The sequence below is a fragment of the Phocoena phocoena genome, chromosome 5, assembly GCF_963924675.1.
Source record: "Phocoena phocoena chromosome 5, mPhoPho1.1, whole genome shotgun sequence".
In the NCBI taxonomy this organism is placed as follows: Eukaryota; Metazoa; Chordata; class Mammalia; order Artiodactyla; family Phocoenidae; genus Phocoena; species Phocoena phocoena.
In genome coordinates this window covers 102,930,873-102,957,366 of record NC_089223.1, presented here as the reverse complement: position 1 = coordinate 102,957,366, position 26,494 = coordinate 102,930,873, and the positions used below count along the sequence as shown (strand labels likewise).

At 45.6% G+C, this 26,494-nt stretch overlaps 1 protein-coding gene across 1 annotated transcript in view; it reads left to right on the top strand.

Moving 5' to 3' along the window:
* EVC2 (EvC ciliary complex subunit 2) overlaps window positions 1–26,494 on the top strand; it is a 142,528-nt gene that overhangs the window by 92,631 nt on the left and 23,403 nt on the right. Inside the window, exons 14-17 of the mRNA XM_065877684.1 lie at window positions 258–380; window positions 14,503–14,730; window positions 23,430–23,647; window positions 26,351–26,438. Of these exons, the coding sequence (XP_065733756.1) occupies window positions 258–380; window positions 14,503–14,730; window positions 23,430–23,647; window positions 26,351–26,438 (657 nt within the window). The remainder of the gene's footprint in view (window positions 1–257; window positions 381–14,502; window positions 14,731–23,429; window positions 23,648–26,350; window positions 26,439–26,494) is intronic.

The following is a 26,494-nucleotide window of genomic DNA, read 5'->3' as shown; positions in this document are numbered from 1 at the left end:
CTGACTGCAAAGCTCCAGCTCTGCCCACGAGCATCCCTCGCCTCCCTTTGGGGGGACAAGCTCCCAAAGTATGCCAAGACCGAAGGCCCATGAACGGAGTTCATTCCAGGAGAGTGTTCATCTCTCCTCCCCTCTCTGGCTAAGACCGCTGTGCGGTGCCAAGAGCTGCAGGAGCCTCTCTGGGCTTGGGGAGACCAGGAGCTGCACCAACCTACTGGTGATCACTTTCTCGCCCATGTTTTCTCCCCTCTCTCCAGCCACAGTCCAAGGCAAGGAAGCCACGCTCCAAGAGCAAAAGCAAGACAGACCTTTTGAAGAAGTGCACTGAAGATAAAATTCAGCTCTTTGAGGAACAGGCCCCCGAAGACCTGGTTGAAAAGGTCAGTGTTCGATCTGTCACTCCTCATAGCACATGGCAGGGCTGGCAGCCGCCCAGTTTAAGGGCACACAGAGCCCTTGGGGGCTGTGACTGTCCATCTCCACCCAGCACCTGTTTTTTTCTTTTTACCATCTTTATTGGAGTATAATTGCTTTACAATGGTGTGTTAGTTTCTGCTGTATAACAAAGTGAATCAGCTGTACATATACATATATCCCCATATCTCCTCCCTCTTGCATCTCCCTCCCACCCTCCCTATCCCACCCCTCTAGGTGGTCACACAGCACCGAGCTGATCTCCCTGTGCTATGCGGCTACTTCCCACTAGCTATCTATTTTGCATTTGGTAGTGTATATATGTCCATGCCACTCTCTCACTTCGCCCCAGCTTCCCCTTCCTCCTCCCCACAGCACCTGGTTTTTACACTGTGTTCCTGCAGGTGGGACCCGCCCCACCCCCACCCCCACCCCTTTTCACCTGGTCCTTCTGCCTGGAACCCTCTTCCTCCACTTCCCCCCCAGGAGGTCTCTCTCTGGTCCATTCTTCTGGCCTCATCTCTGGTGCTGCCTCCGTGGCCTGTGGTTGCCCCCATCCTTGTGCCTGGCTCCGTGCTGAGGGGTTCACTTGTGCTGCTTCACTTCTATCTCCGCATTTGTCTTGCACACCCTCCTCTGTGCCCCACAAGCAACCCAGCCTCCCTCACCAGCCCCCTTTTGTTACACTTCTGTTTCCGCGCGTACTGCGTATGACCACGTGCTGCTTACCCGTGTCCTTCCCTCTTCTTGGATTTACCTTTCCATCTCTTTTTACCTGAACAGGTGGACTTTGTCCTCAGCTGTCCTAAGGCACAGCCTCTGACCTCAGGTGCCCTCTCTTCCAAGAAGCCTTCCCGGAACACCCAGTTCTCCCACTTACCCCTCCCCCTGCCAACTTCCTTTCCCGTCCTAGCATATCTCACGCTGTTCCTTCATTCCTCTGGGATGCTGAGAAGGCAGCAATGTCCCAGGCATCGTGTTCACGACCGCTGGGGTGGTCCCAGCTCTCAGAAATGCACGTTCTAGACAAAGAGCACTTAAAATGATAGATCATGATCAGTGCCGATAAAGAAATGAACAAGATGGTGTGATAGTGATGGGGTGGGGGGATGGCGAGGGGGAAGTGGGATCCACTGTAGGTGGGAGAGTCAGGTGAGGTGTCTCTGAGGAGGTGACATTTAAGAGTCGAAACCGTGTTGTCACTGCCGGGGGCCCACTGCCTTCCCCAGCAAAGGGCAGACTCCCAGAGGACTGTCATTGAGTGGATGTACAGACCATATTCTAGAGCTGCTGGTTTTGTTCCTACCTTCTGTCCCTCGGGTCCTTTACCTAGTTATTTTAATTTTTTTTTTTAATGTAAGTGTATTTCTCAGAACACAAATGCGTAATCCAGCAAAGAGCCATAGAACCTGCTCCAGGCAAGGTCATGGCTCCTTCCAGGTGTGTACAGGTTGTTGATGTCTTAAGGGACACAAGAAGTAGCACCCTATTCCCACTTGTGTTCTATATAAAATTGAGACACAGGACAAAGACTAAGGTAGGTAGTGGTAGAAATATCATCTGTCTTACTGTTAAAGGCTAATTCAGAAGATAGAAATTAGTATGAGAGCCAGATGGGCTTGCTAAACATCCCAGAATTAAACAGACTCAGTCACACGGTCACAGGTGTCCCTGGGGGGGTCCTGGCAGCAGCCTACCTGGAGGAGCAGAAATGGGGCTCCCAGAGCAGAGCTGAGCCAAGCCTGCCTGGTGGGGTGGATTCCCAGTTCACCCAGGAGGGGACGAGGAGAGGGGTGGAGTGAGGCAGGGACTACACGGAGGAACTAGCCGCATGGGGGATGGGGCAGGGCGTTTCCTCCAATGCACGCTGGTTTGTGACCCATTGTCACACTTAAGGTAGATATTGTCAGAGAAGGAAAAGTGGGCATTTGATTTGGTGGAAGGAATGCGTGGCCTGAGCCGTGGCCAAGGACACAATGCAGTTCAGGGGAGCCCAGAGAGTCTGCAGCCCCGTGAAAAGGCTGCTTTGCTGGGGTGCTGGGTCTCCCGAGGGGATGGGGGAACAGACCCGGGGTGGAGGGTCTCAAGTGCCTGTCTGGGAAGATGGGCTGAGTCTCACCAGCGCTGTAGAAGGAGGAGAGGGACAGGATGAAGGATGGGTTGAGAAGGTCCCGAGGTTTCCTGAGCCGAACTCAGCAGCCCACCCACCGTGAGTTCACCTGAACGCACATGCTTCCCCCATTCTAGCCTGTCTCTTTCATTCCATTATGTGCTTTACCCCTCCTGACTTCCTTAAGAAGTAGGAACGGTCCATATCCCTATTTTACAGATGTGAAAACTGAGTCTCCACAGTGAGTTCATCCAGGTTTCTGCAGCCAGGCGGTGGTGGATCCAGCACTTCAAACTAAAGCTCTATCTCTTCTTCGTCTTTGACGGGGAATATTCTCACGGAACATAGTTATTTCCCACGGTTGTGTAACGTTGGATGAACGTGCCTTGGCTCCCACATCTGTAAAATCAGGATTGAGACAATGATAACCCACTAGTCACCGGATTTGTGAGGAACAAATGGATTGGAAGGTGCTTTTTAACTTTGGAGTGGGCTCCAGTGCCCATTTCCCCAGTAATGGAGCAACACATAGGCTCCCTAATCCCGGCCTCATGGAGAAAGGCAGCCAAGAGTCCTTTGTCAGCTGTGACCTTTTCATGACAGGCCACCTTCACAAATGGCTATCTCATTGTGGCAAGTGCCAATAAAATAGGCACTCCCCAGTCAGCGGCTTTGATGTTCCTCGTGAAGTCGGTCGACTGCATCTCTTAGCAACCGTGGCAAGTGTTCACATTTTTTATTTGCAGGGTAATTGCACAGAAATGACAGCCCTTGGGGGGATGCCAGCAGCTGAGAGTTGTTTGACTGTGCTTCAGGACTGGGAACCCCTTCCAAGCTCATGTAGCTATCGAGATGGAGCAGGGACCTAATGGCCACTGTCCCAAGACCCACTGTTAAGCCCCTGCGTGGCTGGCAGCATGCTGTCCCCAAAGGGACTGTGGCTTCACAGCTGGGGTTGCAGAGCATGCTGGAAGCACCTGCCAGGTGCCCCCTTTCTTTACTAGAATCTGCAGCCCTCAGCCCCAGGTTGATATGTCCCTGGTCTGGACTCTGCCATCTGGAGAGGTCGGCAGAATTGCCCAAGGTCACGCCATCAGTGAGTGGTTGAGCTGGGGCTCCCACAAGGCACGTCTGCTTCCATCACCCATGCCCTTTCCATCATGGTGCTGGATCCGCAGTGACAGCGAGAAGGCTTCAGCCTCCCAGCAGGGCTGTTTGGTCCTCTTCCCCGCGTCCCCTCCCTTTCCTCCACCTCTTTCCTTTTCCTTGCCGTGCTCAGCTTTCCCCTTTCCCTCATTCTCCTTCACTTCCTCCTTTAGAACATTTTGTAGCCTGTTCTCTGGGCCGGGCACTGTTGCAGGATCCTGCACTTGAGATGTTCACGGTTTTAGACGAGCAGCAAATTTGTACATCGACCGTTTACAAGTTCGCCTCCTGCTTTCACATAGAAGCCACCTGACTATGCTGAGCTCCGCCTTGAATGAGTGGTATGTGACTCATTCAGAAAGACTTGGACGACCGATTCAGGGAGGAAAAGAGAGACAGGCAGGGGGATGAAAGTGAACTTCCTGCCTGCCCACCTTTTCTGTCCAGCTGATGGGTTATCAGCTCCGGTCAGAGGCAGCCATCCTGAGTGGCTATGTGCACCTGTGACACTCCACAGACATCCCAGTCCTTCTGATGGGCTCCTTACAAAGGCACAGATGCATGATTTTCAACCTGGAGGACTCTGGAGGGCATGTACATTTTAGAATAAGTTAATCAAGTTCCAAGATAAATTTCTGTTGGATTGAACTAAAATTACAGGTTAATTTGAGAATTGTCTTCCCCTCCAAAAAGGTGGAATGTTTCTTATTTTATGTGGATCTTCTTTTAAGATCTTTAATAGATTTTATATTTGCTTCCATTAAGTAGGGTGAACATCCATCTCGATATGCCTGGGACAGTCCCAGTCTCCCCTGTCATCCCCATGTACCTTCCCGTTAGCTCTTCCTTTTACCCTCAACTTGGGCGATAAATCATAGGGTCACCTTATGGATAAGGTATACATATACATACGGTCTTGTGTATTCTTTTTGATGATTCCCAGATACATGATAGGTTTAGCTGCAATTGTGAGTTATTACCTATTTTCAATTATGTTTTGGGCTTATTTGATACTGATGTAAAGAAATGTTACTAATTTTTATAAGTCTTTCCAGACTCCCTTATTCTATCTCTGGAGCCAGACTGCTGGGTCCAAAGTCCCTATCTCTGTCACTTACAGCCCTGTGACCTTGAGCAAGTCACTTAACCACTCTATACCCTAGCGTACTCATCTTTCAAGTGTGCACGATAGGTACACCTGCCTCTTAAGATTCTCGTGAGAATGTGTCTGTTGATTTTTTGCATTTGGTCGTAATGTCTACAAATAATCACAGCTTCGTAGCCTCCTTTCTGATTCTTACGCCTCATTTCTTTTTCTGAGCAGTGTTTCAATGTCCTTGTCTGCCTATCCCATCCTCTCTCTCATTTCCATTGGTTGATTTTTCCCTGGATTATGGATAGTTTCCTTCTTCTTTGCATGCATGGTAATCTTTGATTGGGTGGTAGGCATTGTAGATTTTACATGTTGGGTACCGGATTTTGTATTTTCTTTAATAGTGGGGTTTGGACATGTAGGTATGTTCTTTTGGATTAATTTTATCCTTTCAAGACTTGCTTTTTTTTTTTTTAACATCTTTATTGGGGTATAATTGCTTTACAATGGTGTGTTAGTTTCTGCTTTATAACAAAGTGAATCAGTTATACATATACATATGTTCCCATATCTCTTCCCTCTTGCGTCTCCCTCCCTCCCACCCTCCCTATCCCACCCCTCCAGGCGGTCACAAAGCACCGAGCTGATCTCCCTGTGCTATGCGGCTGCTTCCCATTAGCTATCTACCTTACATTGGGTAGTGTATATATGTCCATGCCTCTCTCTCGCTTTGTCACAGCTCACCTCAAGGCTTGCTTTTAAGCTTTGTTAGGTTGGGTCAAGAGCTGCCTTTAGTCGAGGACTAACGTATCCCCGCTGCTGGGGCAACACACTTCTGAGGACTCTACCTGATACCTTGTGTGTCGTGGGGTCTTTTCACTCTGGGTCGTGGGAACACAAGCTCTTCCCAGCTCTGTGTGAGCTCCAGCAATGGTTCTGCCTATTATTTCTGGTGGTTCTTTCCCTGGCCTGGCATTGGTTTGTTATTCGGGTTTTTTTCAAACATGCACAGTATTCAGCCAAAGCCCCTTGCAAATCTCTGGATCTCTCTCTCTCTCTCTCTCTCTCTCTCTCTCTCTCTCTCCCTCTCTCAGCAGCTCCCTCTTCTTTAGGACTCTGCCCCACAAATTCTAGGCACAGGGGCCTCCCAAACTCTGCTTTTGTTTTCTGAAAGTACTGAGCCTTCTGGTCTCTCCCTGGGTTCCCCAACACATCCTTTTGTGTACTAGGAACTGCATTCAGGCTGTAAGCTGGGGCAACCGTGGGGCTCACCTTGTCTATTTCCTTTCTCTCAAGTATCCCAGTTCTGTGCTGCCTGTTGTCCAGTGTCTGAAAACCATTGCATCATGTGATTTGTCTAGTTTTCTAGCTGTGGGAAAGCAAATCTGGTTACAGAGTAAATTTGTTCCCTGTTCCTGTATCATGGCCAGAAACAGAACTTTCTAACCTATCCCTTTTTGATTGATTTTTACTTCTAACAGATCCTTAAAAAGAAAAAAAACCTATCCTTCTGTTATTGATTTCTACTTTTAGTATGTTTTAGATAGAGAACAAAGTGTATATGATAAGTCTTTGGAATTCATTGAGGCTTACCTTGTGGCTTTATTCGCCCTCAAAAAGGCTGAGTATTTTCTGTTAGATATGGAGACGGGAGCAGTAGAGGCAGGGAGGACCCAGGTCATGAGAGTCCTGACAGCTACACTGAGAAGCTCAGACCTTCTGAGGGAAAATTGACAAGATTTAGGCACTTCGTAGAGAGTATCTCTCAGGATATATTCATTAGTAGTTCTAGAAGTCAGTCTCTGTTGGCCAGTCCTCCTCTCCTGACCTCTGCTCTCGTTGGTTCTAGGGGTTGGGTGCCGTGTCTTAGTCTAACCTGTTCTTTTCCTTCTACTTGTCAGTGTGAGATGGAGGTTAAGGTTGCAGTCCCAGCCCCTGTCAAGAGCTGGATTGGTTTCTGGGGACTGAGGGGCCTTGAGGCCAGACACTTCAGCAAGGATAAGTTTCCAGTCTCTTGATGCCCACCTCTGTGTTCTGTTAGCAGAATTTTAATTGATGGATCCAGAAACGAAGGCAACATTTCAGTTCATCTTTGGTGCATTCTCTTGCTGGTTTTGCACAAAGTATATATAAATTGCTCATAAATTTTCTCTAGGAACACTTAAATATAAATGAAAGTGACATGACCGTATTTTCTGCTCACCCACGATTTCTGGTACTATTTTAACGATGTTGCTTCCATCTGGGTGGTGTGTCTACCACATAACCGTTCACCCATCCATTATTCATTCACTATTTCTAGGTTTCATGATATGCCACGCTTGCATACTTCGTTAGCAATCCCTCCATCAGGAGTGGAACTCTTGCACTGCAATCAACCGTGCATCCTAGTGCGTTTCTGCAGCAGAGGTGGCTGGCGCTTCTGTCAGGAACAGCTCTTCACACACCTGTCATTTCAGAAGTGACTAGAGCTTAAGCATGAGAATAATGTGCTCATTTTCAGATGACATGACAAGAGAGAAAACTGATGGTACAGGTCTTTATAAAGCTTAGAAAAGAAGGCATATTGGAAGGGAATGCATTTTAGGAAGAGGCGAGGAAATCCATTCATCCACCTACCAAGACTGGGAAAGCCTCCAGATGGTTCTCTTCATGTCTACTCTTGCCCCTGTTTTATCCCTTGAGGCAGACTCTGTCAAAGTCATCTCCCTGAAACACCATTTTAAGGAAAGTTTCTTTCTTTTTTTAAAATTTTTATCTTATATTGGAGCATAGTTGATTAACGATGTTGTGTTAGTTTCAGGCGTACAGCAAAGTGATTCAGTTATACGTATACATATCTATTCTTTTTCGAATTCTTTTCCCATTTAGGTTATTACAGAATATTGAGCAGAGTTCCTAAGGGAAGTTTCATAGCTTCCCACTGCTCCCAAAGCAGCCCACTTATATTTTTAATTTCTAATTTTTCAAGAGTTTTTTCTCTCTGAATGCTCTCTACGAAATGACATTGTCTTGTTGTTTTAAGGCTACTATAACTCTTGTATCTCTCTGAGAACATTAAGTTTTTCAAAAAAATTCCTGCATATTTATTATCACCTCTACGTTCATTAGAGGCTTTCCCAGGTATGTGGCCATCCTTGGTGGTCTGCTCATATTTAAGAGTGGAGTACTTGGGCTTCCCTGGTGGCACGGTGGTTGAGAGTCCGCCTGCCGATGCAGGGGTCACGGGTTCGTGTCCCAGTCCGGGAGGATCCCACATGCCGCGGAGCGGCTGGGCCCGTGAGCCATGGCCACTGAGCCTGTGCGTCCGGAGCCTGTGCTCCGCAACGGGAGAGGACGCAACAGTGAGAGGCCCCAACAGTGAGAGGCCCGCGTACCGCAAAAAAAAAAAAAAAAAAAAAAAGAATGGAGTACTTAAATGCTACTTGGAGGCTCTAAGCTGTAAGTAGGGCTTGCAGACTATGACCTTCACTCTGGTGTGACTGGGCTGGACCACTCACTTGGGGAATTCCCAATGTCTGTAACTTTAGAGCTTTCTTGAAATCTGGTCAGAGTGCCCAGAGAAGACCAGTCTCCTGCCTAAATGGTAAAGGCCTTGCTGCCCATATGTCAGGAGCCAAATGAGGGAAGAGAACTGAGATTTTAGTAGTCAGTATGTAGAGTTTTACTTGAGTCCTTCTGCCTTAAAGAGAGCGGTAGATGCATGTTATAAATCTACTGTCTTTCTCCAGGAATCTCAATTGTTAATATTTTTCTATATTGTGCATGTTTTTTTATAATTAGAAATGAAAAAACTTTTTGAAGGAGGAAAGAAAACTCTCAATATTATAAACTATTGTTTTATCTTTTTCCTGCAACCCAAAGGAGACTCTATTTGACTGATTATAGTAATGATAACCAAAATAATACTAGCGGTAAGAATATGGCAGGTACTATTTATTAGGGGCTCATTAGGTACCACAGACTCTACTAGGCATTGTTCCCTGTCATTTTATTGTTTGCTTTTCATAGATAAAACTGAGACTCAGAGAGGTTAAGCAGCTTGTCCAGGTCACACAGCTAGTTAGGTGGTAAGTTTTTACGTAGGAGATAACAGATCAGCCATAAACACAAGAAATAAAACTATGCTGACTAGTTTAAGGCAGTACTCTTAATTTGTTTGAGATTTTTGCACTTTAATTATGCAGATGATGGGTTGAGTGGCAATGTCTTTCCAGGCATAGAAATCAAGTTTTCTATCTTCAATTTAAGCACTAATGATGTTTATTTAGCCGGGTGTTATTTCATTCAATAAACATTAACCCAACACACCTTTACTGAGTCCACTCCCCTCCTGATGCAAGATAAAGGAGAGGGTCTTAAATTTTGAACCCATCCTGCAAAGCATGGTTTAAACTGACCTGCTTTTTGAGAGGGCCAGCTGCTAGAATACGAGTGCATTCGTATATTTAAATAGTGTTGCGTCAGCATCTCCTCCCAGCATGTGGATGTGAGATTCCTAGTGTGACTCCTTTCTGACCCCTCTCTTTCCACATGGAGGGACTTTGCTAGTGACATCCTGGCCTCTCTGCATGCCTTGCCCACTTCCTTCCAAGGAGAATGTTACCTGATTGGCGAGATCAAAGTAGGAACTGAGCATGTGCGGTGCAACTCCCTCCTCTCTTTGGAAGCCAGCCTGTCTGCAGGAGAGCTGACATTTGGTGTCTGTCTGGCTCCCCCATGCATCCAGTTGTATATGTTTCCAAACTTGTGCAAGGAGGAGGGGCGTAAGGTCTTGAACTTCTTAGAATCTCAATAATTCTCTGATGATTGACAGGTTGATTTTATTTTGTGTTTAAAGGACATCCCAACGAATAGAAGAAACGACTCCTTCAAAACTGCACATTCTACCAGGGAAACCAGTTAGGAAGTTGTTTGAACTCCACCTCTAAAATAAGAGTATTTTTATTAATTTAGGTAGCTTGAATATTTAATTAAGCCTGTCATTAATACCTCACAGAAATGCAAATCTGTATCTTTTCCCAGGAGTTCTTTTAAACGAGGATGAACGCCCTCTTCAGGGGCGAATTCTCATAGGGCTAGAATTAAGAAATTAAGCTTTCCGAAGAAGAAAGAGGATGTTAGAGAATCTTTCTTTTGTTAATTTCACTGTGCAAGTTGTTCTCGAAGTACATGCAGAAGGCTTTACACTTATCCCACGTTTTGGGAATGACTTTGCTTAAGTAAAATGAGATACCCCTCATGGCCACCTTACTCTGCTCTGCATCTCTGCAGGGGACTAGGCCTTACAGGGTATTTGGGCCACTACCTGTCCAGGGCTGGGGAAGATTGAAACCACATGGAGGAAATGTGGAAATATGAGCTCGTGCAGGTGTGTAAGGAGGGGACCTCTCATCCATTTCTTGTTCACCTGCCTGTCACTCATGTTTTTCCTTTTTAGTAACTTTAACAGGCTTGCCAAAGCCCTTTCTGTTGCCTCCGGAGAGAGGCTACCTACCTCCCCTTGGCAGTGAGGGTCTCTGTAATGTGGTTTCTGTCTGACCTCTAGGTCCTTATCTTCCACTTTTCCTTTCAGCTTTGGTCTAATTCACCCCCTCACTAACCCCATAGGGACCCCATACACTCCTGCCTCAGTGCCTTTGGTTGTGCTGTTCCCTCTTCCTTGATGCCTGGATCCTTCAATATCCAGTTCAAAAGCTGATATCTTCACAACCTTCCCTGACCCCTCCCCCTCTTCCATCCTCTAAAATATCATAGCGCTATATATGGACCTCCTTTATGCCACCAACCATGTTCTACCTTTAATAATAAAATTAATACTAACAATAAACAACAACAGCTAGCCATCATTCAACACTTCAGTGTGTCAGGCACTGTTACAGTCAACGAAAAGTAGTAGATTATTCATTTATTTATTTATTTTCTTTCAAGTATTTGTTTTTAGGGTTGTTTTTGTTTTTTAACATCTTTATTGGAGTATAATTGCTTTACAATGGTGTGTCAGTTTCTGCTTTATAACAAAGTGAATCAGTTATCCGTATACACATGTCCCCATATCTCTTCCCTGTTGCACCTCCCTCCCTCCCACCCTCCCTATCCCACCCCTCTAGGTGGTCACAAAGCACCGAGCTGACCTCCCTGTGCTATGCGGCTGCTTCCCACTATCTATCTATCTGTTTTACATTTGGTAGTGTATATATGTCCATGCCACTCTCTCACTTTGTCCTAGCTTACCCTTCCCCCTCCCCGTATCATCAAGTCCATTCTCTAGTAGGTCTGTGTCTTTATTCCTGTCTTCTTCATGACCATTTTTTTTTTTTTTAGTTTCCATGTATATGTATTAGCATACGGTATTTGTTTTTCTCTTTCTGACTTACTTCACTCTGTATGACAGACTCTAGGTCCATCCACCTCACTACAAATAACTCAATTTCGTTTCCTTTTATGGCTGAGTAATATTCCATTGTATATATGTGCCACATCTTCTTTATCCATTCATCTGTCGATGGGCACTTAGGTTGCTTCCATGTCCTGGCTATTGTAAATAGAGCTGCAATGAACATTTTGGTACATGACTCCTTTTGAATTATGGTTTTCTCAAAGTAGTAGATTATTTAATAATCAAAATAACCTTACTAGGGACTTATTTTGCTTCTGGCCATAATGGAATTGAAGCATCAAATTATCCCCTCACCTAAAACAAAACAAAACAAAAACAATGAACAAAATGTATGAAATAATGTGTTTTTTAAAACACTGGACAACAGTCAAAAGTGATCCCTGAGAAGCAGGGAACAAATGAGTTGAGCCCTGTGACTGTCCTGGGTACGGCCCTGAAAGAACTTCCAGGCCATGGCACAGGGGAAGGAAACCAGGCAGAACCTGGTGGACTCCTCGAGTGAAGAAGACAAAGCTAGGAATTCAGAGAAGCTAAGTCATGTGCATGACTAGATAAACATAACACCCGGCTAAATAAACATCATTAATGCTTAAATTTAAGATAGAAAAATTGATTTCTGTGCCTGGAAAGACATTGCCACCCACCCCATCATCTAGATAATGAAAGTGCAAAAATATCAAACAAATTTAGAGTACTGGCTCTGGAGCCTGTGCCTTTCACCATGCTGCCTACTTCCCTCCTCAGTTCTGAGCTCTTTCAGGATTAGATACCTGTCTAGTGACGCACCCGTCCCCATTCCCGGGTGCGTCACACATTCCTTTATATTATACATATTTGGTGCTCATTAAATTTTTTTGGATGAATGCACAAAGGTGTAAATATATTTTCTGTTTGTGAACTTACTGTGAAAAAAATAACGGTGGGAAAAAAGAGTTTGCTGGAAGACTGTTAGGATCTGTAAAGCACTTCAGAGACTCAGTTTCCAAGTGTCCCCACGAGGAAGCAATCAGACCCCGCTCTTGGGGCCCCATTCTCACAGGGCATCGCCCAGTCTTGCAAGGACATTGGACCACCTCTACGAGCTGTGCAGGCTCCTCCATACACGCTGAGTACAGCTGCTGGCCCTCGAAGAAAGCCCACCTGGAAGGCGCAGGCCAGTGATCCGTAATTACCGTGGAAACAGATCGCCGGACTGTCACAAGTGGCTGTCACCTGGTGCTCCAAACTAGGGAAAGACTGGGGTCTGGTAGCATCCTTTTGATAATAAGACTTCATGTTTCCTTTCAAGCAGGGAAATGAAGTGTCTTCTTCCAGAGAAGCTGTTTTCATGCCGTAGTCCTGTGTGTTATTGCCTCTGATCCCTGTTGCTAGTGGGCTGCTTTGTGACCCAAATATGCTGGTCCCCACAGCGTGTCTTTGAAGAACTGGTTTCACTTGTTGTCCTTCCTTCTCCATGGCCTGTGGTAAGCACCACCTCTCCAAGAAGCCTTTGCAGGTCCCCCAGCAGAGTTTTCTTTTCCAGCCAATAATACCCAAAGTGGGCTATTTGCTTCTTTGGGGCACTTTTTCCTCCTTCCTGCAGCAGAGTTTTTCCTGAAGGACAGATCACACAGGTGAAATCTGATCTCTTTAAACTGGGATTTGCCTTCCTCTGAAGGACACACAATGGGCACAGGAAAATTGCACGGCCATGGGAGAACCCGGGCCACCATCTTCTGCTAGCCTCTATGCCGTGTAAATATTTTCCCTTGTGCCAGCTACTTTATAACCTCTGAATATAAACATACAAATCTTAAAAATAGGTTACGTAGCAGGATACAAAATTCCACAAGCTTTTTATTTTCCATTTTTTTTTTATTGTGGTAAAATACACGTAACATGCAACGTACCACCTTAACCATTTTTTCAGTATCCAGTTCAGTGGCATTAAGTACATTCATGTTGTATACAGCTGTCACCACCATCCATCGCCAGAACTTTTCATCTTCCCAAACTGACACTCTGTCCCCACGAAGCACTAACTCCCACCCGCTCCTCTCCCCAGCCCTTGGCAACCACCATCCTACTTTCTGACTCTATGAATTTGACTACTCTAGGAAACTCATATAAGTGGAATCATACGGGATTTGTCCTTTCGTGACTGGTTGATTTCTCTCAGCATAATGTCATCCATGTTGTAGCATGTGCTAGAATTTCCTTCCTTTTTAAGGCTACATAATATTCCACTGTATAGATAGACCCCATTTTGTTTATCCGTACATCTGTTGAGGGGTCCTTGGGTTGCTTTGACTTTGGCTATTGTGAATATATTCCACAAACCTTTAAAGATGAAATGAAAGGCTTCATCGAGATATGATGCTTGTGTAGGCTACTTTTGGGGTTGTACTTTAGCTTTCTGTGCAGGGGAGAGGGGTGCACACTTACAGGGACCTGCCTATAGGGGCTCGGGTGGTGAAATCAGAGAAGCAGTAGACTATGTTGTTCCCTGTAGCAAGTTTCCTAGAGAAAGTGTAAGAGGTAGTGATAGCAGAGAAAAAATGTAGAGAAGCTGGAATGAACTACTTAGTTGAGTGAACGAGTATAATGAACGGATTCTCTCATCTAGAGGCTGCTGGGCCCCTCGGGTGTCGGGCCCTCCCCTGGAAGAGCTCTGTCCTGGTGGGGTAAACAGTGTGGTGCCAGCTGGGGAGAGGAGCTTGAGAGACAAAAGAAACACAAAGAGGGCGACAGATGTGCAGAGTGAGGTTGCTTCAAAGTGGCTCCTTGGGAACCAGAGACGCAAAGGACACGTAGGAGATTTTCAGGAGGACAAAGATGAGGGATGTTTGAATCATAGCGAAGAGCTCGGATGATAGACACAAAGAGCAGGGTGTGCAAGGCCCTGAACTGTCAGGAGTAATGGAAGTCCCACGTGTGTGGGTGGACGTGGCGGAACAGACCAGACCTTTCCAGCTGTACCTTAGCTGGGATCGGGGAGCGGAGGGCTTTAGGGGCTGTGTTAGGAAGGCTGAATTTTCATCCTTTAAGATGGGAGGCTTGAAGGATTTTGCCCGGGAGAGCAACACAGTTCGATTTACCTCCGAGAGTGATAAATGTGGAATGAACAGCTGGACTCTGAAAGCCCCGCAGCGTCTTTATAAGCAGAGAGGCCCTCGCTGTCTTAAACTGCTCACTGAGATTCCAACGCTGCTGCCTTGAGACCTTCTTCAGAATCCCGAATCGATGACCGGCTGCCTGCCTGCACGAATATAAATACACCGTGCTTTTGTAAGCCGAGTGCTCCGTCCTCCGCCGTCCCTCCACTTACCGCTCTCTGCTTCTCTGGCTGGCCCCTCCCAGGTCCGAGGAGAGTTGCTTCGCGAGAGGGTACAGCAGCTGGAGGCCCAGGAGGGACGCTTTGCCGAGTCCCTCGTCTCCCTGCAGTTCCAGAAGGCGGCCAGGATGGCCAAGACCCTGTGGGCGTACACTGCCCTCCTGACCATCCAGGACCTGCTCCTGGAGGAGCTGAGTGCGTCAGAGACCCTGACCAAGTCAGCCTGCACGCAGATCCTGGAGTCGCACAGCCCGGTGAGTGACAGACCTGGGAAGGAAGGCGCGGGGGCCGCACCACATACCTTGGTGTTTCGTTCTGGGGGCCACCTCCACTTCTCCCACCATTAGGCGGGTGGTCCACTATCCTGTGTCCACTGCAGCGTCCTGGAGAGGGTTGAGTGAGGAAACTTCCATGGGAGCATGGTGCACCCTTGTAGCCCAAGGCTGCTCTATTTCATTGCCTCCAGGGAAGCAAACCTTTTGAATTTTAACATTTTTAAAATCTGGGAAACTGGGATGCCTCTTGCAGCCAACAGCAGTATTGTATCTTTCATACTACTATGAAAAATAGCTGTGTAGCTTTCAATGAATGGCGCCTTAGATGCTGTGAAATAACGGATTATTTTTTATTTTCAAAATTCGAATTATTCCTACATGCTGCATTTTTTTCAAGGCGTGAGAGGTATACTCGTAAAACAAAAGCTACCGACGTAATGGTTTTGAGGACTAATTTTAGTCCCTGTATGTATAATTTTAGAATTTCATGTATTATTATAATAGTTACTTACAGTGAGGAAAGGGAACTCACATTTATCGAGTGTCACGTGTGTGGCAGGCAAGCACTAATGAGCTGTGAAATGGGTGTACTCTCATTTAAGCATTAACCATTCATTACTTAATTGTGCGTCTTAAGATGATCATTTAAGCATGATTATTAATAAGTTGCGATTTCATGCTGCTTTGCAGTTACGCGCTTTGTCAAACATTATGCCAATTAATCATCGAACCATGCCATGAAGTCGGTACCTTTTCTGTGCTCAATTCTCAAGTAAAGAAATGAGATTCGGGCAGGTGGCAGGTCAAGTTCCTTCCGAGGTCCCAGAGCTAATGAGTGACAGGAGCCAGAAATGTATCCCTTTCTCACTTCAGACCCCTGGGTCATGTTCATGGACTAGTCGATCTTGCTAATGGGGGTTCCCGTCATTTCTTTACAGAAGTCATAAATAACATGAGACCCTGAAGAGTCCAAGCTGTTTTTGCAGCAAACATAGTGCACCCTGCACCGTGACGCCTGTTTGTAGGGATAGGAAAGAAGGGGAGGCTTTGCTGATATCCCAGCACAAAACATCCAAACGCTGGGTAAATAAAAATAAACATACTTTTTAATGCTTTGTGACTTTGCAAGAGAATGAGGAAAATCCCCAAGGGCTAAGGATAGCCTGGAGAAGCTGAACTCATAGAGGGAGATAGGAGCAAATCCAGAGGCTGAAATCTAGGGGCAAAGGGTGAAACCCAGAACGCCCAGGGATAGGGGATTAATTTGAAGGACTAGGAGATGGGGCTGTGGGATGTCCTGAGGAGACAGAATGCCCAGTGAGGAGGGAGGAGAAAGCCACCTGTGGTCAAAGCAGCCACCAGGGTAACCTGTCCATCTTCAGCCCTGCTGGTGGCAGGGGGTGAGGGGGGGGAGGGGTGTGAGTCTCCTCTGAATTTGTCATCAAAGGCTTCTGCTAATGTGACATAGGAATCCAAAAATACTTTAGCCATTCAGTCGGGAAATCTCCAAGGTGATAAATTAAATTTAAATAGGTCCAGGTGGGATGCCTGTCCTGGTGCATGGCTAAAGCTAAGGCAGATCCTGTCCAGAGGAAAATATTCTCAATCCAGGCACCTCAGGATTTCTACAGATTAAGTTCAGCCAAATATGAGTTCTCAGTTAAAATTTAAAGAGTCACTGAACACATAAAGACGCAAGACAAGAGGACCTGTGTATAAGAGAAACAAAACACCAGCAGATTAAAATCCCCAGGGACTGTAGATGTCTGAATTATCAGTACAGAGTATAAAAGAATGATTTATGAAATTATTTAAAAAGTTAAAGATAATTCCAAAATGATTTAAAAGTTTCATTCACCCAGAGAACAGAGAGATTCTCAACTTGCATGTATGTAGTAAAAGACCCAAAACAACAAAAAGAAAAATTGAACAAACAGGGAGAAATTGATAGATCTCTCATCATGGTGGGAACTTTCAGCGCACCTCCTTCTGTGGTTGATCGTTGATCAAATGAAACACCAGTGAAGATACAGATGAACTGAATCACACATTTAACAACCTGTATTTAATGTACACATGCAAAATCTCACAGCTAACGGTTAACGAACATACGTTTTTCTTCAGCATGTATTAGAACAGTTAAAAAGTAATTGACCATGCATTACTCTGTTGACCACCTTTTTGAAAAAGGGCAATTAAGTTTAAATCCGTTTTTTTAAGAGATTAAAACTTCCGTACTTTGGAAGTTTTAAACATACTTCTTAATAATTCATGGATCAAAGAAATCAAATTTTCAAAGAAATGGAAATTTTCAAATCAAAGAAATGGAAATTTTAAAATTCAAAGAACAGAAAAATAATGTAGACACGACGTTTCTAACTGCTTTTTTTTCTCTCTAAAAAAGCAGTTGTTAGAGAGAAATTTATGCCCTTAACTTATATTGAAAAAGAAGAAAGGCTCACAATTGAAATCATATAAAAAGTTAGTGGGGGGCTTCCCTGGTGGCGCAGTGGTTGAGAGTCCGCCTGCCAATGCAGGGGACATGGGTCCGGGAAGATCCCACATGCCGTGGAATGGCTGGGCCCGTGAGCCATGGCCGCTGAGCCAGCGCATCCGGAGCCTGTGCTCCGCAACGGGAGAGGCCACAACAGTGAGAGGCCCGCGTACCACCAAAAAACAAAACAAAACAAAAACGTTAGGGGGATAACAACCACAAATGAACCTGTAGAAAGTAGAGGGAAGGAAGAGAGCATAAATAAAATTAAAAACAAAACTACAGTAGAGAGAATCAATAAAGTGAAATGTTGAATTTTTTGAGCAAAGTCTAATAAATATACAAATATCCAGAAAGACTGACCATTTAAAAAAGAGATAAGGGACAAGTAATATCAGAAGTATAAAATTCAACATAACAATAGATGCCCTAGAGTTTTAAAAAATAAGAGAATTCTGTGAACAATAAGTTTATGTAGATGACTTTAGACATTGCAATGAAACAGAAAATTTTCTGAAAAATTATAGATCACCAAAATTGGTTCAACTAGAAAAAAAACCTGTCTAGTTCTATTACCATGAAAGAAATTGATTCGGTAGTTTTGAAATCTTCTGACACACGTGCAAAGATATCTTACCTTGAGAGTTTTACAGGTGAGCTCCACCGAACCTTAAGGTAGCAAGTTTTTCCAATCTCATATAAGGATTATTTCTGATGTTAAAAAAAATAGGGAATATTCCTCATTTCATGAAGCTCAGATAACCTTGACACCAAAACCAGACATGGATAGTACGAGAAAGAACAATTACAGTTGTCTTACTTTGAGCATAGATGTACAATTCATAAACAAAATATTGACCTAATCCAGCCGTCTGTAAAAAGGATTTAATACAGCATGACCGGACTGAGTTTTTCTCAGGAATGTAAGGTTGGTTTAACATTAAAACATTCATGTACAAAATTCATTAGATTAACAAAGAAATGACTCCTATGATCATTTCAGTATATACAGAACAAGTATTTTATTGAATTCAGCACCCATTCAACTTAAGACTCCTTAGCAAATTAATAATAGGAGGAAATACCTGCAGGATGTTTACCCAAAACCCACAGTACGTATCGCTGCCGGGTGACTGGCATGGAGGTGGCCATTGCCAGGAATTATAGGTGAAGCAGGTGAGGCCTTCAGAGGAAGGGCAGGTCCGAGGTCATGTATCAAACAAATTAGGAACAAAATAAGACACTAGGAACCTCTGGCTTTCAGTTCCCCGTTCATCTCTTCATCATAAATGCTCTGAGAAGCACCTCAGTTAAGCCCTAAGACACCGAATGGCCCTTTCCACTTGCAACGACCCTCATTCCCATTAGTAATGGGCCGCACAACACTTACATTTTCAATTTTATCTTAAAGCCCTTTTGAGTAACATCAAAGCTTTCTTTTTCTCAAGCGTGTTTAGAACAGAAGAGTTAATGTGTCCTGAATTGGAAGCAACCGATAATAAATCAGAGGGTGCTGCGTTATTAAATTCCCGGTAAAGCGATGGTTACGATGCCGGGGTTTTTTTGGAGTGAAGATTTGCATTTGGAGGGAAGACAAACCTGTCATTTTGCTCCTGGTATTAGACTTTCATTCTGCAATCTGATCATTCTGGGAAAACCACTTTCCCATTGGGAACGGGCTTTTAAGCTGTTTCACATTCAGGAGGATTTTAAAAAGCATGAAATGAAATGCTTTGGAAGCAATGACTCCTAAGAGAACTATATCAAGTTCCCCTCACTTGATGAAAGATTTAGACTCATTTTGTGAAATTGGGACATAGGCAAAGGCATAACTGAATCATGGGCAAATTTAAATGGGATGGACTTACTCATACAGATAACGTGACCCCAGACTAACTGTACCTACTGTATTTGCATTTCAATTTCAGTGGCTGCGTATCCACTTTTCCAAGACTGGACTGGACATCTTTCTCTTCTCCCCTCTGCCTTACTGCCCATTTGCTGCCAGTCACCGAGTCTGTCGATCCTGCCTGAATTTTCTCACTTCTGACCTTTGCCGTCCAGCTTCACTCTTCAGACAAATCTGAAAACCAAAAATCACACCAAGAGTAGCTTGCACTCATTGAGCTCTCGTTAAGCCCAAGGCATCGTGTTAAGTGTGTAAACTTTCTGTCAACCCCAGGATGATTTTATTCCCATTCTACAGATGGAGTTGAGGCTTAGGACGGTTAACGCATTTCACCAGGGTCCCACAGCTGGAAAGCAGAGCCCACACCTCCTGCCTGCAAAGCCTGGCTCCTGTCCTGACATTGATTTCCACCCGCCTTCCTCTTTCCCTCTGCAGTCTCCTCCACACTGTAGCCAGAGGAGCCTTTCTGAAAAATAAAAATGATCAGTGACAGCCCATTCCCAGCTCCCTATTTTAATATTTATCCTCTACCCCTCCCTCCCTTGGACTCTGAGTTTTAGCCCCTGGACCTTCTTGCAGCTTCCTGAACACTTGAGACACATTCAGGCCTCCATTCCTTGGAAGGACCTCTGCCTAGAATGCTTCTGCTGCCCACGTGCAAACTCCTCGCCATATTCTTAGACAAGCCGAATGTTGCCTCCTCTGTGAAGCCATCCATGATTCCCTTGGACAGAGTTGGTCTCTCCCAGCTCTGTACTCAAATAACTCTCCATCGCGATTCCCAGAGACGGGCTGTTACCTGTCACTGTTACTGTATTTGAACAACTGTCTCCCACGCTAAACCGTGAGTTTCCAGAGTCTAGGGGCCATGTCTCATTCACCCCAGCATCCCTCGTGCCCAATAAAAGGCCTGGAACTGTCTCTCTATCTGCCTGTCTGTCTGTCTTCATCATCATCATCATCATTTGTCCATCTGTCCAACCATCCATTCATTCAAAAGATCCTACAAAAGATCCTTTCCAGAGACAATAGAAGCGAGAGATGGGGCCCAGAGTCAGAGAAATTAAAATCACTCCTCTCTTGGGTTCTTGGGACTTCAGGAGATTTCCTTACGCCGTCTGCGCCTGAGCTACCTTATCGATAAAATGGGACTACCTTGTGCTGTTTTGTGAAGATTAAATAAATTAATTCACGTAAAGATAGCGTGAGTCCAATCTAGCGCAAGGTGGGCGTTCGGTACGTGCTAATTGCTGTTATCATCACTAATAGTAAGACAGTGCTCATTACTGTGACTCCTTCCGCAAGCCAGGTGCCTGCTTCCTGCTGGGGAGAAGGATGAACAAGACAGTCCCAGGGTCCCTACCTGAGCATCTAAACTCTAGTGAAGAGAGTAGGCATTAAGGAAGACAGTTCTAGAACTGAATCTTGGATTCCAGTTGTGCTAAGTGGCAGGGGTTTGGAGGAGAACTGACCTCTGGGAGAACCTCCCATCAGCATCTTAGAACCTGCAGGATACCAGGTTCCCACCTTGTTTCCTGTTCCTAACCAGGGCTAACCCGGTCTCAGAAAACCAAAGCGTGACTCGCCAGCTCTCTGTGCTCTGCCTGTTTTGAGGACACTGGCAGGCGTGGGTCTGTCCTTTCCTTCCCCACACTGTGGGCTGGGGGCTGGCACCTCAGTGGAAGCCTGGTCCGTGACCAGGCTCTGGGCATGCTGACAGAACACGCTGTGGGAAACTCATTAGTGCTGTTGGAAATGCTGTGTTTGGTTATGTTTCCAATGTGGGACGCAGCAACGAGAAGGATGGTCATAATTGGAGATCTCAGTGTGATGGTAGCCCACGCTCAGAGCATTCCAAAGCTTCCACGGCCCTGATGGCACAACCCACGCGCTCTCCACACTACGATTTCAGTTTACCTCTCTGGCCATTTTCTCTTCTGCCTTGGTTTCTGAGCCTCTGGGGGACTTTGAGACCCTTCTGGGCATTTGATGCGAGCTTTGGCCCCTCTGCAGACAGGCAGATGGTTTTGCACAAAATTTGGGAGGACCAAGGGCCACCATCTCCTGATGACACCTAACCAAGACCTCTTACGATTAAGCCCCATCCTCACTCCACCCCACATAGAACACTGGCCAGGTGGTGAATAATAGGTTCGGTGTGTCTGCATTTTACAAGGCTTGGGACCTTCCTGCCTACCCTCTCTTACCCATCTAAGCAGTCTCTGGACAGTCTCTTGTACCCAGATTCTCTGACTCTGGTGGCCTCAGAATGCAGATTTCTTCTGTTTGGCCAGTGAGAGACAGTATAGCCTGGGGGTTAAGGACACAAACCCTGGAGCCGGCTGGCCTGGCCCCGTATTCTGATTCTGCCACTTAAGAATTGCATGACCTGGAAAATTACTTTGTCTCCCTGCCTCAGTTGCATCATTTGTAAGAGGGAAAATAAGATATTCCTTACAGTTGTTATAAGGATTCAATGAGATGAATAAACACAGAGTACTTAGAGTGGGTCAGGCTTGACCTGCGTACTGTCAGTGTTAGGTGTTATCCATGGTTGCTGGTCCAGCACAGCTTTCGCCATGTAGAATACGTGCTGATAACCCATGTGTTTTAACTTTTTTTTTTTTTTTTTTTTTTTTCTGCTACGCGGGGCTCTCACTGTTGTGGCCTCTCCCGTTGTGGAGCACAGGCTCCGGGCGTGCAGGCCCAGCGGCCATGGCTCACGGGCCCAGCCGCTGCGGGGCATGCGGGATCCCCCCAGACCAGGGCACGAACCCGCGTCCCCCGCATCGGCAGGCGGACTCCCAACCACTGCGCCAACAGGGAAGCCCAACCCATGTGTTTTAGAAACAGGTGGGAGCTGCCAGGCAGCTGCTATGTGCTGCAGGTCGGGGGATGGAAATGCAGCCCTGCCCCCCAGGAGCTCACACTCTAGCAGAAGGTGGAGCATTGTCCTAATCTGCTCGTACTGCTGTATCCAAATACCATAGACTGCAGGGCTTAAATAACAAACATTTATTTTCTCACAGTTTTGGAGACTGGGAAGTCTAAGACCAAAGGGCCAGCTGATTCTGTTTCTGTTGAGAAGAATCCTTCCTGGCTTGCAGATGGCTGCCTTCTCACTGTGTCCTCACATGGCAGAGACAGGGAGCTCTGGTCTCTTCCTCGTTCTATAAGGGGACTAATCCCATCTTGGGGGCCCCATCCTTGTAACTTTATCTAAACCTAATTACCCCCAAAGGCCACACCTCCAAGCCCCATCCCACTGGGGATTAGGGATTCAGCATGTGGATTTTGAGGGACCACAAATATTCATTCAGTCTGTAATGGGAAAATACGAGGGATGGTGAGTGGACAGTTGAGGAGGGGGAGTCTGCATCTCCCAGGGGACTTAGGGAGCCATTAGTAAGTGCCTGACAATTAGCTTTTTTGATTGTAATATAAGTGCCTGACATTCAGCTTTTGATTGTCGAGGCATCCGTTTCAAAGACATCGTCTGAAAATAAACAGGTTGCCAACTAAACAACTAGATAAAAGTCAGGCTGCCCCACCCGTGAATTTCCCTTTTTTGGAAAGCTCTGGTTGACCTACATACCTGACCTCTAGAGTGACCCTGCTTTGCCCTCCCTGCGCCTTAATTCCTGCCATTATGATTTAAGTTCACCAACAAAGAGTGAACCAGTGAAACACTAGGCACCCCGCCCTTGACCATCCAAAAGGCAGAGCCCCAGGGCCATGTTGTCTCTCTCTTTGTGACCCTGCTGTGTGGCCTGGGTGTGCCATGTACCCTCCAGGGCCTGTGAGTAATAAACCTTGTTTTTTCAAGGTCCTTGATGGTTGTTGTGAGGTTGAGTCTTGCAATCACAAGAACCACAAGGGCCGGTTCAACCTTGACATCAGGAAAATGCCTGTGGGCGCTGCCCCAGGGAGTGTGGACCCCCAGGCATCTCCAGCTAGTACCATCACAGTCCACAGGCTGAGACCAACACAGAACAGAGCCCTTTCCTGAGGAGGTTCTTCTAAAGCCAGTCCTTGAAAGAAGACTCAAAGTTGGCCAGGCAAACAGGGAAAGGCCCTGCAGGTGGGTGTACAGTGTGTGCAAAGGCACGGAGGTGTGAGAGACCCAGATGCAGTCTCGTCATGCTGTTTGGCACGGCCAGATCCGGGAGGCAGCAAAAGGAGGTGGTGCTAGGCTTGCAGTGCCGTGCCAAGCAGGGCGGATTTTATCCTGCGGTCCACGTGCCTTGGGCTCATCACCTGCCCCTCTGTGTGCAGGAGCTCCAGGAGCTGGAGAGGAAGCTGGAGGACCAGCTGGCACGCCAGGAGGCGGCCCAGCTGCAGCGGGCCCTGGAGAGTCGGCAGCAGTGGGCAGGTGAGGGGCCTGGGCTTCTGCACGAGCCGGAGGAGGAGACAGATTCTGAAAGGCAGGTTTCGGCTGTCCTGCGACGGGCCCTGAGCAAGGGTCAGAAGTTACTGGAGCGTCACCAGCAGAGGTGAGCCAAGGGCCCAAGGGCAGTGTGTAGGCTCAGTCCCCGCAGGCCAGGGGGGCACCTGGCCTCTCAGACTCAGTGGGATAAGGCCCACCTGGGCTGTCGTGCTGCCGTCTGAGAGGCCCTCCCAGCACTCAGGCACGAGCCGCTAACTTCGTAACAGGCTTCTTCCCTGACATCTTTTTATACTTCATTTTTTGAGTCTTTTAATATTTAATTTCTATTGAATATTTAATATTGAGGTTTTACTGAAGGTAATATTTTTCAGCTTTTTATTTTGAAATAATTATAGACTCACAAGAAGTTGAAAAAAACAGTGCAGAGGTTCCATGGCCCATCACCCAGCTTCCCCCAGTGGCAACATCTCACAGGATAACAACACATTATCCAGACCAGGAATTGACATTTGCACGATGCAGTGAATACAGGCCTTACTCAGGCCTCACCATAAACATAATATTTATATCCTGCTTTTGTAAAATTATAAAACAGACAGAACCCCCGATCTTCTTTTTTGTTGTTGTTTTTTGCATTCTTTTTCGATTAATTAAACAATTAGCCTTTGCCCATGGCATTAAGAACTGTTGAAAAAAATATTTTTTCCCTTACAGAGTCTAGGTATTTTATTTTATTTTTGAGTTACAATTAACATACAAGATTATATTAGTTTCAGGTGTACAACATAGTGATTCAATATTTTTATACATTATGAAATGATCACTGCAGTAAAACCAGTTACCATCCATCACCATACAAAGTTGTTACAGTATTACTGACTATATTCCCTATGTGTATATTACATCCCCATAACTTATTTATTTTATAGTTGGAAGTTTGTATCTCTTAATCCCCTTCACCTATTTTGACTCTCCTCCCACCCGCCCTGCCCCCCAACCCAACCCAGCAACCACCAGTTTGTTCTCTGTATCCATGAGTCTGTTTCTGTCTTGTTTGTTCGTTTGTTTTGTTTTTTACATTCCATATATATAAGTGAAACCATACGGTATTTGTTTGTCTCTGTCTGACTTATTTCACCTAGCATAATACCCTCCAGGTCTATCCATGTTGCTCCAAATGCAAGATTTCATCCTTTTTTTACAGCTGAATAATATTCCATTGTGTATATATACCACATCTTCTTTGTCCATTCATCTATGGATGGACACTTAGGTTGCTTCCATATCTTAGCCATTGTAAATAGTGTTGCAGTGAACATAGAGGTACATATATCTTCTGGAAAACGTAATTTTTAACAGCTTCATAATTTTCTATTGTGAATATAATGTTGACATGTGAAGGACAGGGTGAAAACTATACATACAGCATGATTTCATTTTTGAAAACATACACACAAATTAACTGAATAGGCCAAATTGTAATAGATGTGTTTTCTGTGTGGTGAGATTACAGGTTATTTTAATGTATTTGATTACGCTTTTCTGTGTAAACACAACAGCAAAGTGCAGTTCTGTTTTCCATTGAAATAATTGCATAAAAGACTGAATCTGTTTGATCAGAGGAGAATGCTCAGAGATGTTGACTTTATTTAGACTTGATTTAGGATTTTAGTAACGTACTCCATGCTTCATGGTGGAAAATGCTGATGATCAAGCTTTCGGTATGAAGTGTACCTGCAGATTGGGTTTGGATTGTATTAACCAGCAGGAATGCAGGATGGATAACCCAAGATGCCAACTTTGATTGGCTGAAGGATAGGCTGGGAGGACCTCCTTGTGGGGAAGTCAAGAAGCCTGATAGAGACCTCGTGTGATAAGGTGCCACCCAGCCTCTGTGGTCAGAGTCAGGTCCGTTCTTGGGAGATGGTTCTGGGCCCGCTTCAACACAAGGTCACATGGTAATTGAAGACTCCAGATCTTGGTGTTCTTGAGCACAAGCATGACAACTAATACTGAGAGTTTTCAACTTAGGATCACGGTTGGAGGTCAGAGGGAACGAAAAGTGCCCACCGAACTGAGCAGGCATCTTGAGACCGAAAAACAAGGCAGGCAGCTCCATATAACCAATGGATCTGTTTATCACAAGGTGGGATCAAGCAGACAATAATCCAGAAGGCTTCACAGCTGCATTCTGCACCACCAACGGGCCATTGGACAATTTTATAGCTAACCTAAGGTATGGGGATAGGTGCTTGGAAATAGGACGTGCATTCCTAAGTGAAGATTTATGAGTGGGTAACTAGTCTCGTGGGTGCCAGGAATACTTCAGGGAAGGTTTTCATCCTTGTCTGGGGACTAACAAAGCATAGAGGCTACCTGGTCCTAATGATTATTAAACAATATCTATTAATTACAAAGCCCTTGATGACAGAGAAGTGATTCACTGCACAGTCCTAGGTGGGTCAGCAGAAGGACAGGAGAGACTGTAAGGGCCCAAGATGGCATCAGTTATGCTGATAGCCATGCAGATCACAGATTGCCCTGCAAAGCCACAGAAAATTCTCCATATGGCTCCCACAAAACTTCTTGCTTTGAGGAGCTCTCCATCCTGGTGAGCCCTCCCTGATACATTATTTGCAAGGTAATCTAGCTAAAAACCAGCAAACTTCTTCTGGCCACCTCTTTGGATAGATTTTTTTTTTAAATCATGTTAATTAGATTTGTGATCCCTTGTTATTTAAATAACTAGGATTTAAATAACCAGCTTTGTAACAAAACTGGACTCATATAGATTTTGTTTTCACTCTAGTTTGAGAGAGGAGCAAGAGAACAGTGTCATGCTTGAAGATTTACTGGAGAATATGGAGACGGACACCTTTGTGACCCTGTATAGCCAGGTGAGAACAAGTTTGCCATGTCCTGGGTCCATCCCTTGCCAGCTCGTCACTTCACC